This window comes from Corvus cornix, chromosome 5 (assembly GCF_000738735.6).
Source record: "Corvus cornix cornix isolate S_Up_H32 chromosome 5, ASM73873v5, whole genome shotgun sequence".
Taxonomy (NCBI): Eukaryota; Metazoa; Chordata; class Aves; order Passeriformes; family Corvidae; genus Corvus; species Corvus cornix.
Genome location: NC_046335.1, coordinates 13939791 through 13960913, shown reverse-complemented (window position 1 = coordinate 13960913; position 21123 = coordinate 13939791). Strand labels below are relative to the sequence as shown.

General features: G+C 40.1%; 1 protein-coding gene across 2 annotated transcripts; it reads left to right on the top strand.

Annotated features, from left to right (window-relative positions):
• Positions 1 to 3210: 3210 nt before the first annotated feature.
• Positions 3211 to 8314, top strand: BDKRB1 (bradykinin receptor B1). 2 transcript variants are annotated; one of them, XM_019281760.2, is made up of 3 exons: positions 3211 to 3327; positions 5949 to 6567; positions 6636 to 6886. In XM_019281760.2, exons 2-3 carry the CDS (start codon positions 5962 to 5964, stop codon positions 6783 to 6785), a joined length of 756 nt encoding a protein of 251 aa, XP_019137305.1. In that variant the 5' UTR covers positions 3211 to 3327; positions 5949 to 5961; the 3' UTR covers positions 6786 to 6886. The 2 variants fall into 2 exon arrangements, with proteins under 2 accessions (XP_019137305.1, XP_039409267.1); XM_039553333.1 differs by having other exon boundaries at positions 5949 to 8314.
• Positions 8315 to 21123: the final 12809 nt, after the last annotated feature.

Below are 21123 nucleotides of genomic sequence, written 5' to 3'. Positions count from 1 at the left end.
TGAGAATAACTTTTGGTAAAATTAGGTCAGACTTTGTCCTGAGAATTTCAGAGCTGAAGATGCCAAAGAGTAATCATATAAACTTTTTATTCCCCTTCATCCTGTCCCCATTGTACATATGATCCCATCTTCTCTTTTACCTGAGACTGCCACAACTGTTATCAAGACTTTTGCCATGCAAATGCCTGACTCCCGATTCAGCCTGACAGAAGTGGGGACCATCGCCAGAGGAATGGCCAGATGATATTTCTGGCCATCAGCATCTACAGGCAGGAATAATTCTCATTTCTCCACTCTCATTTTTTCAAGTGGATTATTGGCTTCACTTGAAATGAAAAATTAACAGTTTAAAAGCTGTTACACAAGCAGCTGGTTCTTGCTGCAGACAGAAGAAAGTTGCTCTTTTTTAGGCATTGGTTTCAGTGGAGAAGTTAGGATCTTGGTTCAGGTCTCCCAAATCCCTAAGCAGCCTTTAGCCATTGCACCATCCTTACACTCCTTTCTTCCATCAGTGCATTGCTGGTTTTCCAACCTATATTGGCTCCTTCCTACTTTGCTGTTTCAAGCTCTGTAAACTGTAGTTAGTAGGGCTTGATTATTACCACACTGTGATGGTACCATGATCATTCTTTGGGAATTTTAAATAACTGCACCAGAGTTTAAGCTCTCCTTAGCAATCACTATAGAACACGTGAAGAAATCCAACTAAGCTGGACAAAGAGTTTTACATCAAAAGGTCATATCAAAAACTTTTTCTGCAGCTCCAGAACAGATGAACAGTTATAGCAGATAACTAAGCTGATTTGCAAACCATTTCAGTAAAGAAAATCAAACTGTTTAAACATGCTGATCCAAAAAGATAATTTGGCCCAACCATTAAAGGTTCCAGCTATCTTAAGAAGATGATTTTTAATGGCTGAACTGGACTAAGAGACAGAACTCTGGAGACCTTTGGGATTTTTGACATTTGTCTACCTTGTAATGTGTGTAATAATCAAGCAAAGAGTCTTACCTCCAAGTTCACCAACATATTTGTTTAATCATTATGATCAGAGAGGCTCAGTTAGCATTTGTAAATTTTTATGCAGCTCTACAGAATGTTTGCTTTCTGCAGGAAAGTTTGCCTTGACAGTGTGACTGAAGATCATGTAAGCTTAAAACATAAACCAGCATGCTGTGAGTATCCTGATCTAAAGGTGCCAATAGACAGATAAGTTTTTTACTATAACTATGGACTCTTATAGATGTTTTCAAACTAATCCTTCACATTCCTTCAATTCATGGTCCATTACATCTGTGCAACTAATCCTTCACATTCCTTCAATTCATGGTCCATTACATCTGTGCAAACTGTGAAATGTTGTCAGATTTTTACATACTTTCTATAGGTTGAGAAGAATGAAGTTGTAAAGAAATAGTAAATTAAATCCCCTTTCTGTATAAAGTTACATCTTCTTCTGTAGACTTGTTCTAAGATCTTTAAATGCTGGAGCTACTGCAGTGCCTATTCATTTCACTATTTCTACTAAATGCATAGACTTCCAATTTTGAATCTCTCTCCATTACTGAAAAATGTTCCAAATATAGCAATGAAAAACAACAGAAAATAAGAAACTAGATTTACAAAGAGGAGTTGGATTTGCAAAACCAGAATTTTGATCCCATTTTGATGTGACAAGTTTTGTAAGACTATGTTATTTATCATATAAATTTTAGACACAGCTGCAGTTTTTTATTCAGTCTGTGAGTAAATGTGGAACTTGGCAGCTCCTAGAGATGCATGTCCAAGCAAGGAAAAATTCCAAGCCTCTTGTTATTGCTTAAATGTTCTTAATTATGGAAAAAGTAACTTAAACACGGAAATGCAGTCGTGTAAGCAAAGAGGAGGCTTTGGAAAGTCTGTGACGAAGATCTCCTGACATATTGCACTTACCTTCATGAGTCAGTGTGAGATGGGTTGTTTCAAGATTTTCCTCTTGTGATTTATTAGGATTCCTTACATAATGTGTAATTCAAAAATTCAAGTCTTTGCCAAAAATAAAAATTTTACAAGTTATTTAAAAAAGCCCCAAATATTAAATCTTGAGCCATTTAGAGTTTTCTCCATTGTAGTGGTGTTAACTGGAACTTTTTTCATTTATCAATTTTAGCACTGCTTGCATAACTATTATCTTTTAATTAATAAAAATTTGGAATAAAAGTATTTTTCATGATAGGGAAGTTCATTACAAGGTATCACCATTCAGCCTCCCCTGCCTTTTCATTTTAACTTACTTATCAAACAAGAATGGACATAATGGCATAAGAATTGAGAGAAATGGTGCATGTGTTGGTTAAGTTCTTAATGGGAAGAATATTTTCCTATAAGTAAATAGCATTCCAGTCCCTTGATAATTTCTCATTGTTTTGGTTTTTTTAATTGAAATCCCATATTTTTTGCATGGATATACTTAAAAGAGATTTGCATTTAAAGTCTGAGATGCAATAGATATTATCTTTTTCTAATATTCCTCTAATCAGAGGACAGTCAGAATGAAAAAGATAAAAATAATTTATAAACAATCACTCTCAGGCTTCATGGCACCAGCAAGTAATTAAAAAAAAAAAAAAAAAAAAGAAACTTATGTGGGTGCAAGCCTGAGAAAATACAGGAGTCATCATGCACTACTGAGAAGTCATATTCACAGAGATTCATGCCCTGGACACCTATAGAGGGGTGCAAAAAGCAAAGCTTTTCAAAAACAGTGGAAGGGGGGTTTAGCAAGGTTCATGTTTCAGCAGCCATTCCCCCTATCTGTCCTGCTTTACCCCCTGCTCTTTGGCATGGTTTCCCCTCAAGTCTAGCAGGAAAAGGAGCTCCTACCACAACAAAAACCTGGTTCTAAGCTTCTCCTTGTGTGCATTGACACTGAGAAGGCAATTCAGAGCTGTTAATGAAGTTATTGTTGGTACAAACATAGCTATTCACACAAAGGAACTTTTAATTGCCAAAGACAATTTGAAAGCTTTCATTAGAGGTCACAGGATGACAAGAGTCATGACATATGGACTGTATTATTTCACAATGAGAATGAAATATTTCACATGTCTTGAAAATTACTACAGCTGACATGTGGGGAAGTTAAAAAAAAATTCCTGGGGCTTTCTTCCAAGATGTAACATCACGCTCATGGTGTATGGCCAACAAAACACTCAGGACAGCCCTCAGTCACTCAGTTGTGCCTCAGGATGCATCTTTGAATTCTCTCAGTAACCTCTCTACTGCTGTTTATCAACTGTTTCTGAATTTGAAACTTTGCCTGAATTGCCAGGAAGGACCAGGAGTAGGTATGCCTATCTTTTTAAATGTATTTTCTTTACTAAAATAATTTCTATATTTTACCTAAAAAATAATCTTTTGTGCTCTCAGTTCTGATCTGTGCAGTCTAGTAAGACTTACCCTTTCTTTTTCACCTTGAAAGTAATTCTGAAAGTCAGTATTAGTTTATGTATAAAGCCATGATCCATTTTACCTAATTGCTCTAACTTGCTGATGAGTATTAATAGTAAAAAGGGTGATAGATGCACTGTGCATGGAAATTCATCAGAAATCAGTTCAAAGTAAGAAAAATATGTCATTATTTGTATAAAAGATGACCGGAATGTGTTAAGTACAGAAGCTGAAAACCATTCATGTGGTTAATTGTCCATTAGCACTAAATACTTAAAAATACTTACAGAAATTACTGAAAATAAAGTGCATTTTCTGTCAAGAGAACATTTTGAGCTCTAAATTATTAAAAGGCTTGTGGCTTGTGGTAGCACTCAGACACTGACTAGTAGACTCTGAAGAAATTTTTGAAATTAAAAACTCTACAGAATCCTCAGGTACCATTGAGAGCTGAACAAGAATTCAGATTTAGCTGAGACTAAACTCAAAGTTTCAATGAAAAATAAAGCTTCCTGGTGTTTTTAGCTGAGGCCATCATGAATGAATCTGTGGCTTCAGCTGAGAGATCACATCTGAAGGGCGCAGAGTGACTGGCATAAGCTGATAGCAAGAAGTTGGGCTGATAGCAAGAAGTCATCAGGAAAAGGACAAGCAAGGACAATAAACAGTTCTTTTTCTTCTACATTTATTAAAATAAATAATTCTGTTAGGTTTAACTGTTATCTTTCTTCTACATTATTTTTGAAATATGAAGTTATAGATTTTCTGCCATTGCTCTCTCATGCCTTAGCCTGCTGTAACAGGGTTAGATTTCTGCTGTCTCATGAAAAGCCTCTTTGATGCTAATCAGCCATTTATTTGTTATGTATTTTATCTGTAGTTTTAGATCCTCTCAAGTTATCTTATTTTGCATGAGATGTCTGTGAACTAGGTAACATTCAGATTGTTCTGAGGGAAATCCAGGGAGCTGTGTTGAGTTGTAGCTCAGTTCCCAGTCAAGACTGCCAGCTTGAGTGTTTATGAACTCAGATACAACTTTGCTGCTCACCTGGTTCTGCAGTGATGAAAAATGTTCTGTGCATTAGTACCAGATAGCCTGATGTGGAATATTATTACTTAACTTATTCCTAGAGGCATCCCAGAAATAAGTGACGCAAGCTGCTCATATAGAGACATCACTGAGGTTGTACCTATATGTAAAAGAGATGAATGATCGTCCTAAACTGTCTCTTCAGAAACTCCATACTTAGCTGTCTTCGTGGTGTAAAATACAGAAGTTGAAAGAACAGAGTTAAATAGCTGCAGCAGAAAGCTGATATTTAGAATGACTGATTGCAAATTACTGATTTTTTCAAATACATTCTTTTTTATAGATTGTCATGCTCCACTTGCATATGAAATACTGAAATGTCAGATGGCAGCACAGGCTCAATAATAACTTGCCTATCATAATGATTCTGAGGCTGAATGCCTGTAAAAACCAGGATCCAGGCACTAGCATCAAGCATGGCAGCACCAGAAGAACGAAGCAGGACGCAGCCCTGAGAGTGGATCTGTGACAGAAAATCCAGTGGATTTTCATGGGAGGATAAGGTTTTACCCATGTTCTTACTCCTGCACAATCTCACATGGGGTTACCAGAAAGAAAGATTGTGCCAATGCTATGATGGACTAAACACTTTGGAGGCTGCACAGCCTCTCTCCAGCTGAGCTCAAATGAAATTTTTGAGCTAGAGAAGAATGCTGTAAATTTAGAGCTGTAGAGGCCTTCCCTCCAGGCAAGATTTTTAGCGTAATGTTTTGAAGGAGTCTGTGTTTTGTTATTCCAACTGCTGACATTTGAAGGCAATAAGCTGTCTAATCTAACAGCAATTTGAACCTGAAGATCAGGATGGGAGGAAAGGAGAAGGAACAAAAGAATGCAAAGTTCAGGCAGCAAGTGGTTCATACAGAGAGTGAGCAGCTTTCCCGGTTCTGGGAAACAGGCAGGATCCTGCTTCAGCAGGATAACAGAATATAATAATATATTAATGTATATATAATATACTATATAATACAGTAATATAATAATGCACATAGCTTGGTAAATAAGAGTAAGAGAAAGGGCAGGGAAGGATGCAAAGCTGGCTTTGTGTCACCAGCGTGGCTCCCACTACTCTCGGGGAGATGGAATTCTCCCATATCTGTGTCTGTCATCAGTCTGGAGGAGACACACGGAACTACTTCCTCTAATTTGTCACGCTCCTTCCTCTGTGTCACTTTAAACAATGGAAGCAAGGAGAGGAAACTTCATAGGATGTAGAGGAAGTTCTATCCTTGCTAATATTGGGAACATTTCTCACCATTGCACATATCACGTATGGAGTGATCTAGCCTATATTAATCAGTAAGGACTAATAAAGAATTTGCAGCAGTTAAATGTTTATTATACCACTCATGGGAGGCAACTTTAGCATTTTTATGCTTCTTTTTTGCAGTCATTTTCTCTCATTTCAAAGACATCTTCTGTTCATTTCAGGGTTTTTTCAAAAATGACTGAAACTCCTCTACTGGATATTCCCTCCTCAAACCAGAGTGAAAACCAGAGCAACTCAACTGTTTGCCCAGAATTGGATGACTGGTGGGACATCGTATACTGTATAGTTCCCAAGTACATCAACACTGTCTGTGTCATTGGTATGCTTGGAAATGTATTTGTTCTCTTCACTTACTCACTGCACAAAGGCCCCCTGAAGATAGCTGAAATCTACCTTATGAACCTAGCCATTGCTGATCTTATCTTCCTCATGTGGCTCCCTTTCTGGGCAGAGAACATCAATAATGAGTTTAACTGGCCGTTTGGCAGTTTCCTGTGCCGCAGCATCAGCGCGTCCATCACCTTGAACATGTACACCAGCATCTACTTGCTCGTGGCTGTCAGCATGGATCGCTACTTGACTTTTGTCCATACCTTGAACCACAGAGAGATATGGAGCAAAACTATGACCAGAGGGATCTGCTTGCTCATCTGGTTCTTTTGCATCCTTCTCAGCATCCCAGCTTTCACGTTCCGGACTGTGGAAGACCTTCCCCAGTGGAATATTTCAGCGTGTGTTTTGGATTTCCCCACCCCATCGTGGAGAACAGCTGAAAGCCTGGTACGTAACATAGTGGGGTTTCTGTTGCCGTCCACAGCAATCATCTTTCTCAATTTCTCCACCATTAGGTCCCTACAAAAAACAGCAAGAGAACGAAGAGCACTCAGAGCAAAGGGCTGCAAAAGGCACAAAGGCACAAAGGCAACCAGGCTGATCTTCACCGTGGTACTGATGTTTCTTTTCTGCTGGACTCCTCACCATATTTTTTTATTCCTTGATACATTACACCGTGCAAATGTGCTCAAAGGCTGTTTCTGGGAGGAACTGATCAACTTTGGGGAGCAGTTTGCTTATACACTGGCTACCACCAATAGCTGCATTAACCCTGTGATTTATGTCTTTGTTGGGAAATACTTCAGGCAAAAGGCTTTAGAAGTTTTTTCACAGTTTATTCCCTGTGGATTTCCTTTGAAATGGGTATCTTTCAAAGAAATGTCATCGAATTTCAACATGTTTCCAGTCAGGAGTAGTTTAACATAATGGTCCTTGGTTCCATCTTCATTGATATTACAACTTATTTTATGCCATTGCAAATGGCATTAAAAATTAATATGAAATGCAGTGATCTGGCCTTCACAGACTAAGCTAATTATCTATTAAAGTAAATCACTTGATTGATTGCATATTTGTTCCCAGGTTTGCTTTTTTATTTCTGTGTTATCCATCCAAATGCATAACATGTGATATCAGAATTTTATACCAAATGATCTAACCTGTCTTACCCATTAACAGTGGCTTGAAAGAAAAGCTTCTTTACAAAATACCAGAAATCTGGTTTCTTTGCAGAAAGCCATAAGCCACCTGAATATTTGCTGCATTGTGTCTGTGATGACAGCTACTATACCACTTATAAGACTATTCATAAAATTGCAACAGGTATTACAGAGCAAATATGAGCTTCATCTTCGACTGATAGATGCATTTGAGTAGGTATAGAATAACTTTGGTTATTTTGAACCAGATTTTAACTGGTTTGCATTTTCACAGTAAGATATTGAAAATTTTGCATTTTTTTGTGCATTTCAATTATATGCAGTGCATAACTATTGTACAAGATGATGCAACACAAAGAAAGTTTACATAAATTGTAAAAAAAGCACAGTAATGCAGTAGGCTCCTCAAAACTTGACTTGTGTTGATCCAGTAAAATATTATAAAACTGCTCATCGAATACTGTAAAGATTCTTTTTATTTTCTATATGTGAAAATATCCATGATGGCCATTGACACTTATATTATTTTGAGGCAAATCCTTAGATACGTATTTATATTTTTATGAATCAAAATTAATAAACTGCATAACATTTTACTTCATCGGCTTGTTTTTTCCTATATTTATTTTTATATTTTGGTTTTTTTCCCCTGTTCCTTTTGGGAAGAGCAAATATATAGTCCTGTGATTAAAAATCCTTGTTGCTACCAGAATACAAACTCTGGAAGTAGAAGAAAACTTCTTTTCTGTCACATCCACAGTGACAGAGTAAATATAAGGCAACTGATATCTGTTTCCATAACACTAAAATTATGTGTATATACAGACATGGAAGAAGATAGTGCAGCCTGTTCAGCCAGAAAGATATTGATGCAGAAGGGACCATACAGACACATCATTGTATAAAAATTCATTTAACTACTCATTGTAAAGCCTGTTCAGTCTTGTACTTGCTGTAACAGCACTGCATTTTCTGTGGTTCTTTTTAGTGTTTCCATTTTGAATATGTAATAAATCTCTGATTATAGAAATCTATCTGTTCAACCTCATTGCAATAAGATTAGTGTTAATTTTTAATGGTTCTCTCAAACTTTTTGAATTTGAACAGTGGAAGCCTTTTGAAGACTTAAAAGCCTATCTTCCTGCAATGATGGCTTAAGAATTAAGGGTGGATTAAGGGATCAGGGAGGAAGAATCTCTCACAGATTTATTACTTCCACTCCTTCTGTGACATGTGTTTTTAAAATAAATATCAGGCTTCGACACCAGTAGTAACAACAGCATGTGAAGTCCCCTGACTCATCTGAAATCAAATTCCTAACTCCCATCTATTGTAAACTGTTGAAAACTGCATCTATTTAATACATCTCCAGCTGAATCTTTAATTCAAAAAACTTCCAAGCAGAAAGAAAAGAAAAGAAAAGAAAAGAAAAGAAAAGAAAAGAAAAGAAAAGAAAAGAAAAGAAAAGAAAAAAAAAAAAAAGAAAAGGAAAAGAGAAAAGAGAATGCAGAAACAGAAGTTCTATCTTCCCACTACAGATGAGGACCTTAAAAGGGAAAAATATCTTGTCTCGTCTGACTAACCCTTGTCCATGTTATGCAATGTACACAAATAAAGCAAAAAAACACTTCTTGAGTGTGGTGGCATATTTAAGCTATGATATAACAGATTGAAAATCAGTATGAAATCTGAATTTAATGGAAAACCTCCTGAACAAGTCACAAGGGCTTTTATGAAATTGCTGCTTCTTTTACAATTGCACAACTGTCAGGAAAAACGTCTGTAGTTTAAACACTGCTTTAAACCACTTAACAGGGTCTTGCAAATCAATGTATTTACTCTGCAGTATGAATGTATGCAAATGTATGCATTTCTGACTGTATGTTAGGGCTCTTAGTGGCCGCTTTTTGCTGTGGTGCTGCGCTGTGTTCCTCACTGACTTGTGCCTGGGAAGGTTCTGGTGATAGCCATGGTGATGTTCCTGGGCTGGCAGGTGGCCTGGGCATTGCTGCTGTTTCTGTGCTGCAATGCCAGTGGGAACTTGAGTTGAAGGGATGTGGATGAGACCATGATGGAGCAGAGATCCACCTGCAGCCCATGGAGGACCCCAGGCTGGGGTGGATGCAAGGTGGATGCCTGAAGGAGAATGTGACGTGGCCCTGTGAGAAGCCTCTGCTGGAGTAGGTTTTATGGCAGGACCTATGACCTCATGAGGGACCCACACTGGAGCAGTTCATGATAAACTGCAGCCCTTGGAAAGGTCCCACACTGGAGAAGTTCAAGGAGGACTGTCTCCTGTGGGTGGGAACCGCTGCTGGAGCAGGGGAAGAAGAGATTCCCTTCCAGCCCATGGTGAAGACCACGGTGAAGAGGTGTGCCTCTGCAGCCCATGGAGGAGGACAGTGATGTAGACTATATTAATGATGAACTTCAGGAGGAACCCCTTGCTGCAGGCAGGCTGGGAGCAAGGGGAGAAGTTCACTGCAATGTTAAACCAGATAATCTGGCCTGAAAAGGGCCAGGGGTGGAGACTGTAATGGATGTGCCTCTAAATTGTTGTAAGCCATGATTTGAGTTGCATATTACAGGAATTAGTGCAGCAGAAACCACCCAAATCCATGGAGGAGAAGCCTTACAAGGAAGTTTAAGTGCATCAGTGACCAGACCTGAGCTGACTTTGGTGCCCAGTAACTCCAAGAAACACAACACCACTCCTGTCCTGAGTGACCCCCAGAAGAGATGGAGCATAAAGTCATGGACTAAATGAACTCGAAGGACATTTCGTAAACATTTGTGGACATTTTATAAGTATTTTGTAGGTGTCATCCATTGACTAAAGAAATTACTTCTGTGTTTTATGTCAAAGGATGGGAAGAAGCGCAGTGGTTAATGAAGTTGTATCAAATAGTGTGGGACCTGGGCATGATGTAAATGGTATGGAATAAGGGGTGGAATGTGCTGATTTGGGCTGGAGTAGAATTAATTCTCTTTGCAGTGGCTGGCATAGGGCTGTGTTTTGGATTTGTGCTGAGCCCAGGGTTGATAACATAGACATGTTTTTGTTATTGCTGAGCAGGGCTTACACAGAGCCAAGGCCTTTTCTGCTTTTTGTACTGCCGTGCTAAGAAGGAGACTGGGGGTGCATGGGAGACTGGTGGGATACACAGCCAGGACAGGTGACCCAAACTGACCAAAGGGATATTCCAGACCATGTGGCATCATGCTCGGTATATAAAGTTCGAGGAAGAAGGAAGAAGAAGGAGGGGACATTTGGAGTGATGGCATTTGCTTTCCAAGTCACTGTCACACGTGATAGAGCTCTGCTCTCCTGGAGATGGCTGAACACCTGCCTGCCCATGGGAAGCAGTGAATTAATTCCTTGTTTTGCTTTGTTTGTGTGTATGGCTTTTGCTTTCCCTATTAAACTGTCTTTATCTCAACACATGAGTTTTCCAGCTTTGACCCTTCCTATTCTCTCCCAGATCCCTCTGGTGGGGGAAGGAGCAAGTGGCTGAGTGGGGCTTGGCAGCTGGCTGGAGTTAAATCTTTACAAACATGACCCAGGACTGCCGTGTTTCTCTCTTGTTTCAGAAGAAAGGCTGTTTCTGCCTCGAAGGTGTATATGAAAGCAGGGAATGAACTTGAATTGCAGCAAGGGAAATTCAGAACATTAATAAAAACTTCCTGGTAAAGCCAGTGACGGGTTGCTTTGGAGAGAGTCCAGCATGGCATCCGAGCCCACTTTAGACAGCCATTGTTGGGGAAAATATCAACACAGCTGGTTCTCTTCCAGCACAGGGGAGGAGTTTTTATGGTGTGTACCCCTCCACTGATTCCTTCTCCTGTGGTCATTAAATAAAGTTTCCTTGTTTACCCTTTCAGGGCTCTTCACTGATCACCTCTCAATCAGTACTGACATGTTAGCTCTGGTAGCCAGTAGACCAATACTACAAGACTCCACCTCCCATGGGTTGTTCTTTTGAATAAGCATCATTTTTACCTTCTCTCATGTTACTTTTCACACTCCTGATAAACATTGTCAAGCATTAATCGTTAAAAGACTCTGCTGCAAAACTAATCTTTTATAGGTGAGATCCTTGCACCTTAAGAGCTTGCAAGTATAATTTAACTTGTTCTCCTCATCTGACTATATTGAATTTATATTTTATTATTAATTTCTCTAGGACAGGGACTATCTTTCTGTTATTTGTCCAGGCCATGCTTAATGCCCAGCCTGGTCTCAGTTTATCATACAGCCCTCCTAGCACTAATGTAATAAAAGTGACATTTACGATTCACTGAAACCCATCTCAAGGAATAATACAGCCTGGACTAACATTTGTAATATCAAAACATTTTGACAAGCCATTTCAATATTAAAAACTCTAACTGTAAATATAGGCAGTTCTCATATCAGACAACCTTCACCTTTAACAACAACAAAAAAAAAACGCTACCAAACCCAGCTGATCAATTTCTAAACTGAAAATAGAAGAAAATACATTGATCACTAAAAATGAAGACATAACCTTTTTCAGAGATCTATAGCCACATGGACTTCCAACATGCCAGGAGTCATCTTCCTGGGAAAAGAGCTGTTTGTCATCCCTGTCAAATCGTACCACATCAAGTAAAACTGTTGAGTCTTGGACGGAAAAAAGCAATTTGCTCACAGGTCAGATGGACTGCAGCTTTCAGCAGCCAGCTCCTCACAGAGGTGCTTAAACCTCTGCACTAGCCTGTGACAGAGTTTCACAGGAGACCTGGTCACAGAGCAACAGGACCCACTTCACTACCCATGGGTCAAGGGCAGAGGGTGTCAAAGAAACTGCTCATCCATTGTCCCAGTGAGGTCTTGGTGCACTCCCAGCAGCAGGACAGGAACAAGTGACAAAAGCTGCACCAAGGTGGCAGGACCAGAATCATACTGGGGAAATGGGTGGAGTTAAATGGAGAACAGAGAAACATCTGATTGGAGACTAGGAGTTAAGAATCAGAAGGAAAGGTTGAGGGTAGAGAAGAAATATCCCTCCAGTGCCTCTGTCAGAATCTCCCTAATGCCAGAATGTGGGGACAAGCAGTAAGGTCACAGTGACCAAAGGAAAACATTGAGAGAGGAGGAGACAGGGACTGGCTGGACCTGGCTGACCAGGGGACAACAATATGCATGTGAAATGGAAATTACTTTGACAATGAACTGGAACAGAGTTGGGACCTGATGGCAAGGAGGTCAGACCAAAGTGTAAAAAATGGGAAGAAATAGCAGATATCTCAGGATGGGACTTGGAATATCGTATTCCCTTAAAAAAAACCCTGTCAAGACTGAAAACACTAAAAGTTATAGAAATTTGAGTTTATGAAATCCAAGGAAATATTTGACCTAAGACTGTCCCAGGAATTTCAGTGTGGTCTCCTTCAGGGTATGAGTTATAATATGGTCTTATGGTCTTATGGTCTTATGACTAAGCTTTGAATTTCCAACATTGCAATTTATCCACTTCTGATTTAGCCTTTTGTCACTCTGCCTTATGTGGGAGAGGAACACACTTACATAAACCAAACAAGACACTCAAGAAACTAAATCATCTATACTACATATTAAATAAAAACAATTGTATTGATAACACACATCCTGCCTTGAATTTTACGCAAAGAAATCTTTGAGACAACATGTAATTAAACTGAAAATTTATTTCAGTAAGGTTATATAGGGGGAAATGAATCAAATAATCATGTTTGATCATAACTGAAAAGATTAGAAGACATGGTAAAATAAGAGAAAATAGGAAGAATATTGTCATCGGCACAAATGTAGGAAGAAACATCCCCCATTCCTTGTAGCACAGTAGGACTCCTGACAAACAGGAGACACCACTTTTGGTCACTGGAAAGGAGCTGGCAAACCACTTTCATCACAGAAGAGCAGGGCAGGGCTTTGGGTCTGTTGGGAGGGCAGATGAAGAGAAAAACTGGAGTTTCAAAAGAAATCCATCTCTGTCAGCTCAAAGAACAGATGGAAACACACATCCCGGGACTGGACCATGCAAGAGCAGTTTGGCTTGGGTTTGTGCTTTCTTTTTCGTAAGGGCATTTTAAACTCTCATGCAAAACAAGCCCAACTGAATAAGACAGTTTATTTTAGTATTTTAGCTGGTTTTTCCTTTGAGTTTTTAGTAGTTGCTGTTCATTGCCGAGATTTTACTTCAAACATGACTCAGAGTAAAATCCTGGGTATCTTTCCCAGCCTGCTGGGCTCAATGAGGAACCTGTCCCCACTTTCCTCAGCCTCAAACCACAGAGAGCCCTTGCAACCAGTGCGTTTATCCTTGATGGAGAATGGCCATGGACCCATTTGGTCACAATTGCCATGTCCCATTTGAAATCTCCAGAGGACACTGCACCCCAAATACCCATCACAGTGACCAAGAGAAAATGTCAGCAAAGCTCATCCTTGAGTTTCAGCTTGGTCAGTAAGCACGGCCTGAACAGATCCCTCTGCCTCTCAAGCTCAATACATGGGCAGAGATGCATCTGTCCTGATTTTGTCTGGGATAGAGTCAGTTTTCTTCTCAGCAGCTGGCACAGCGCTGTGTTTAGCATTAAGAATAGTATTGATTTCAAATTGATTGCAGCCAGGGGACAGGCTGGGCATTGGTCAATGAGTTGTGAGCAACTTATTGTGCATCATTTGTTTCGCTTGGGGTTTATTTCTCTCTCTCCCCCCTTCCCATTACTGTTATTATTATTCATATTGTTATATTTTACTTTGCTTCAATTATCAAACTGTTTTTGTCTCAACCCATGAGTTTTATCTTTTCTTTCCCGATTGTCCTCCCCCTCACACTGTCAGTAGAGTGTCAAGTTGCCTGCTGGGATTAAACTGCAACATCATCATACTATCTAGTGTGAATAGTAAGAGGGAAGAAGCCTGCTTTAGCAGTGCTCCTCAGCTTCTGACAGGAGAACTTTGTCCACGCAACCTACTTTGGCCATGCAATTGCCACAAATTCAGTAAGCCTCTTGTGCTATGAAGCACTAGTCATGGGGAGTTATTAAATGACATGACACAGTATGAATTCAAATCTTCCTAGTTTTATGCATATATGTGGCTAGTTGCAGTGCATTCTACAGGAAAGCACATTAGGAAGAAAACATGAAGCAACTGCTGTAGAAAACCCTCTGCTGCCATCTTAGCCTCGTGTACTTCAGGTTTGTTCTAGCAAAATCTTCACTGTCTGCTAGTGATATTTTCTTTCAGGAGCCAGGGCTTATTTTCCATTATCACTCTAATGTACAGCTACAGCTGGAAGAGATGTTCTCCCCTGGGAAGTAATTCACACATAGAAAAGTTCACATTTGGTTTTCAGCTCCTGCACAACAAATCTCCAGGCACACATTAGGAATTAAACCAGCCGCCACCTTTTCCCACAGGAAGAGCTGGAATAAGTCTCACATCCATCACACAAGACTAACTCAATAGATAAACTTCAAGGTCTAAATGCTGAAAAAACTTTTCAAACTGTCCCATTTTTGGTGTATGGATAAATGTATGTGCCACGTAGCTCTGGAATATCATGGAGTGAGAAATGCTTCTCAGCACTGGAAGAAGGATAAGTAGTGTCTTTGCACTAGACAAAGGGCTAGTCCTGAACTGAGATAGTGACCCTGAGGCCTATCATTATACCATAATAAAGTTATTATAATTTTTTCAGAATCAAAGAAATTACATCTCCTTACAGTTATAACATAATAAGCAATAGTCTGTGTCTATTTTTTTTTTCTGCTATGCTTTTTAGCTATAAAGCTTCTGATAAGAATATTTTTCATGTGACAAAAGTGCTCATGAACACTGTAAAAGTTGTTGGGGGTGATGAGGATTTACCCTGGACAAATCATGGCAAGAAAGATCAGCCTCCAATGATAATGTGAGAAGACATTCAGTAAGCTCAGATTTGAAAAAGATAAGCAAATTAAAAAAATAAAAAGTCAAGATACTATACTTAACAAATTAAAAAGCAGCTAAGACATTTTCAAAACATGAGAAACCCAAGTTAAAGATCAGGCTGCCTATTCTGCAAAGCTTTAGTCAGTCTCTTATGAATCACAAGAAGCACTGAGCCCCTGAGCGAGGCCTCTTGCCGGCATTGCTCCACTCTTATCTGCTGGTTGCATGCCAGCTCTCCAGCATGGATGCCAGTAATTCATAAGGCAAATCACCCACAGCCAGAACACTGAATGTCTCTGACGTGGCAAGTGGTTGTCAGAGAATGGATGATGGTACATCTGATGGGGCTTAAGACCCTGCAAATATCCTTCTGTCTGAGGCATTACTGCAGATAAATAGTAATTTACTGAAATAACCAAAATTATTTGTGAGAAGGTGTTATGATGTCAGTTTTGTCTCCTTCCTTGCCTCAGACATTTGGATGTGAAGGGCTGCAAAGCACCACTGGGTCAGCCAAATACAGTTTGCAGCTGTCAGAAAACTGTCAGCAAACTTTCTTCTTCCCATGGAGTGGGAGAAAAATGTTCTGCTTCATTTGGTAACAACTGCAGAGCTGTTAAATAAACCATCACTGTCAGGTTATCATGGAAATGGTTATCATTGCCCAGTTTAGAGAACAAAGAACTAATGATGGCAGAAGATTAATGCAGCAAACTGACTTGCAGGTGTGTGGAACATGGGGAACATACCGTTTCTCAACGGTATTAAAACCCCTACAGCCAGCCCTGGTATGCTCTTCATGACTGGATCATAAAGGAGGGAGAGAAACAAATTCAAGCTAATGGGAAAATACTTAACAGAAGCAAATTCCAGAAAAGAAAAAGTATTACTTTTCTAAAAGGACTCCTAGGTGTGCAGACTACTGAGACTTCACACATCCTGAAGTTCAAGGCAATTCTCTGCTAAATTGTCACTGAAGATCAAGAGTAACATTCAAATGCTCGGTGATGCATTAAAGACACTTTCCTTCACACATGGCCCTGTTCAAACCAAGACTTGTTTTCTTTCAAAGGCCAATTCACACACTTGGTAGTCCAAATTAGTGGTCTAACTAGCAATTGTACATCCAGTGTCTCAGTTCCCTAAAACTGCAGTGCACCAGCTCTGGTGCCACCTTTACCTACTCAGCCCTTTGGTTTTCTGCAGCAGCTGTATTAGCAGTTCTCAGCTGCCCTTGAGGGCTGGCTTTCAGCAGCAAGATTGTGGTCAAAAGTATTCCATTGACAAGGGCACAAGGGTTTTTTCTGAGAGACAGTTTCAGTTCTCCCCCCTTCCATAGCCTTTTTTTTAAATCAGCAGATGGGACAGTTGGGGCTATAACTGCAGCCTTGTAGGCTGCTCCAAGCTCTGTGTGCAGACCTGGATTTGCTCCTAAATGTGCCAGTAGCCAACCCAGAGGTGAACCCTAGACCAAACAGTGTAGCCAAAAAAGTACTTTTGTTTAGAGGCTGCTGCGATCCACCCTGTACATAGCAGGATCACTGCCACCAATATTTGTCAGGTAACCACCAACATAGTGAGGCTTCCAAATTTCACAGGTGTCTTGATCTCTTGTGACATCTCAAAATAAAATAGGTATATGATCACAGAATCATAGAATGTGATGAGTAGGAAGGGACCCATCAGGATCGTCAGGTCCAAATCTGACCTTGACCAGGATACCCCAAGAATCACAGCATGTGTGTGAGGGCATTGTCTGATATCAGATACTATAACAACAGAGATTAACAAGTGCTTCATCTAGACAATAAAAGGTAAATTACACCTGTTGTCTGTGGGTATATGGCACTTACTTTAACTGTGGAACACTTGCCCAAAATTTTCCCACGATACCTCCCTTGCTGGTTGTTGCATCCTCAGAGGTGGCTGCATCATTGTTGTTTTCCTCCCCATGTTCGAGATAAAGGTGTAGGTTTGTATTTGCTAGTAAAATATTATCTATAGAAGAATCATCCTATGTTTCACTGTGAGAATAACCACTACTTGGAACAGCAGGACAAAAACTAGCTTTCTTAGAATTATTCATATTTCATCTTTCATGCTCTGGCAAAAGTCAAATATCCTACAAGTACACTGCACATTGTCCAAAGCATAAGAAGTCCTCTAAACAGCACTTGATGTCCCTGAGAAACTGCACAAAAGTACCACTGACTGATCACATTAAAAGGAGTAGTCCATGGAGAAAACATGTAAAACAAGGGCACAGTTTCAGCAGAATAAAATTAGACGTGTGATGTTAGACATGCATTGTTCTTCCTGCCCCTGCTCTGCTTCACTTCCAGGCATTCTACACAACCCATCCTGTTTATTCGGATGAGGTGTGAAGGGTCTGGAAGAGTTATTTTGGGATACTGTCCCAGACTTCTGGCATACTGATGTGAAATACAACTCCCTTCATGCATTGGATTCTTTGTCTGCTTTTTAGTCAAATTCTAGCTACTCAGACTAATACTAGTGGAGTTATCCTGTGTCCTGATTTTAGTGAAACATTTCCGTTTTCAGTTCAATATGTCATTTTCTGATGCACTGGGCAATACTGTATCCACTCATGTTGTGGGAGGCTTATCCGAAGTCCCTGGTCACCAGTGGTAATCAGTAGATAATGGCATATGGTGTCCTCCAGAGGGGCCCCACTGCCTCTCTCCATGCACAGCCAGTATCCAGAGCAGGCTGGCCCGGAGCAGGAAAGCCCCTGCAGCTCTGTAGTAAGGGACTACTCCGAGGGCAGAGATCTGGGAGACAGGAGCCAACAGTATGAGACACATGTGATGGATCAGACAAGCCATCTTCCTGTTAGGAATCACCAGCAGTATCTTCCTAGACATCCAAAATAACTTTTCTTTTTCACGTGGACCAATAGGGAAGTCCCTTTATTTGTCCAAGGCTATTGCTATATGAAGTGATGCCTTCTGTACATCTTTCAGGAACAAACAAGACAGCCAAGGCACACTCGGTTCTCTGAACTGAGACACACATTGTTCTGTGAACATTCTTCTGAGGTATGAGGAGAAAGACTGAACAGCTCTGATGCTATTAGTCCAAATTAGAGTAAGGGTAATAACACTTAATGAATATTAGTGCTAAACTCATTGCAAGGACAGCAAGACAGTTCAATGTTTGGGAAAAAATGTCATGGAAGGGCAAGTTAAATGTTTCATAACTTGACTGTGACAGGGGTGTTGGTACCGGGCAAATGAGCTGCTGCATCTGACATTGGGTTTACAACTGCATTTCCTTGTTGATAGAAGCTAAAGAATAAACAGCAAGAGTCAGAAAACCAGAGGATTTGCCCCCTCTTGTCAGTCTAGGCCCTGAGAGTGACAGCAGGAAATAGACTGTGGCAATAATTATTTACAGTCATGTGAACAGAGATCATCTCACAGCACAAGCCCATTAAGGAAGGTAAATGAAGGTAGGGCAGACAGTGGAGGCTGTTGCATTTGGTTGCATTCTGCCATTTGTCTTGTCATTTTTGTTTGCATTATTTTGCTATAAATAGTTTCTGTATATTTGTATACATATGGAACCAGGACTAAAATACCTTTTAGTGTTTAATAATCCATTTCTACTTCTACAGAAAAATGGGGAGAAGCTACCGTGCTCTGCAAGGCAAATATTTTCTAATTCATGAAAATACATCAGTTTACCATTTGCAATATTCTGGGGCATTAATTCTTCCTCCACATACACATTACAATAAATACCCTAAATTTCACTTTCAGAAAATTTGTTTGTAGCGTCTGCTAACATAACTGACTGTAATTACTGTCTGACACTGAGTTATAAGAAGATAGATGGGTTTGATTAGAGTTGGTGAACTGTTTCTAGACAAACATTTTATTTGAAAAATACGGCCACATTTTTTCCTTACCAAATATCTAGAGAATGAGCATGTGTTCATTTATGTGTTTTAAATGCTAATTGTTTGGAATTTTGCAGTAAATGGTATATATTGCAGCATACTGAAGAATGATTAACTCTTTAATCTTGCTGCTGGATGTTTCAGATGCTGATTTTCAGTGTGGACAGCCATCCAAGGCACCTACTTTGTTTTCTTTTCCATCAGTCGGGATACTTTCAGACCCATGAAGCAGAGTCTCCTTTGACAGGAGCATCCTCCCACAGGAGTACTCAAGTCACTTTGTTCAGACTGGCATGTGACAGAAGTGTTGGGGAGTGGGGGAAGGAATATGGGAATACGGGAAAGAAGAAAAGATGGCTCTTTAGCTTTGCTGGATTAGTAGCAGCCCATAAAACTGCCTCTGTGGTTCAGCTGGACAGTCCTATCCGGGTTTCTTCCACCAGACCTCTTTGAAGAAACTTCTGTATCTCCACTCAGTCTACATACATGGAAGTGAATTCAGAGTTTAAGCCTGTTTTTGCAGCAGCACTTACCAAGCTGGAAGAGACCAACAGACCAGCAAAAACAGCGGCAAGCTGCACACACAGTACTGTGTTGTGTCCCAGAGGACATTCAACATAGTTTTACCAGCAGCTGTTAACCTGAGCTATTGAAATATTGACAGATATTAGGGGTTTTTGTTGAGATGCATCTCTCCAGTCTCAAGGACAGGCCATGTTGCACGTTCTGCTTGCTGCTCTATGCAGCTTACAGTGCTGCCTGCCAAGTGTGTCTCTGAAAGACTAATGATATTTACAGTGCTTCATTCACGTTTGAACACAATATTTTCATGGTAATCTCATCTAGAATTCAGACCACCCCATGAGACGGTCTTCTCTGAGTAAAATAAAGAATATCTCCTAGTGAATATGATTGGTAAAGCAATATAGAGTTTCATGAATGCCTAATTTCCCTAAAGCTTTTAATATTGCAGTTGTAACTTACACAAGTTTACAACTGCAATTTATAACACATAGACAATTTTAAAAGCTATCACAGCAGGTCTCTTGTGTTGCAGCCTAGACCATTGCTGCAGAACTCTGTGCAAGGAGCATTGACCCATAGCCACTTTTGACCTATGTGAATCGACAAGTTAGACATCCACTGTGTGCACTGCCACTGTGTGCATGCTCTTACTGGAAGTCTCTGTGAGCTGTATCGTGCCTCTCACTCCTGCCCAGTCCTCCCAAACACCAGCTCTGCCCACCCAGCATACCTTGTGTCACTGAATTAAAGGGTGCAGCAATGCTGACATGGCCTCCTTGTCTGATCCCAATCCTTCTACACATCTTCACATCAATCACAGAACACACAGGCTGTCACTGCAGCAACTCAGACAGCTTAGATTAGATGCTACCAGTAGGAGACATGACAATGACACAGGGCGAGCCAGGTCCCCAGCTATGCCCACACTGATAGAACCATGACCAGAACTGCCTATTTCAGCAGTGAAACCACCAAGAGATTATATAAATAGAGAATTTCATTAGAGAAAGAAAGAAAAATGAAGGGAAATTGCACTTAAAAAGCAAAGTAGGGGGAGCAGAAATGTGATTCAGGAGCAGCCATATGAAGCTGCATCTCCCTGATTCATTCCAACCTTAAAATGCTTTGGTCACCTTGATGACCTGTATTAGAGGAAAACACTGGAACATCGGGCAGCTCCCAGTGTCACCTGCTTTGTTAGATGGTCCTTGTCTTAGAGGTCCTCTGGCGTGCTTGCTCACCCATCTCTCATTTGCATTGAAGGAGGATTGAAGGACAAGATAAAGAAGCTTTCCTGAAAGGTGAGTTAAAGCGCAGAGGCAGTTGCTGGCAATGGGTATAGCCATGTTGGGGAAGCACAACATCCATATTTTTCTTTAAGATTAGATGAAAACTCCTACTCCTCCTCTTCTCAGCTGTTGCAAATCCCTTTCTGATTACAATCTGTTTTG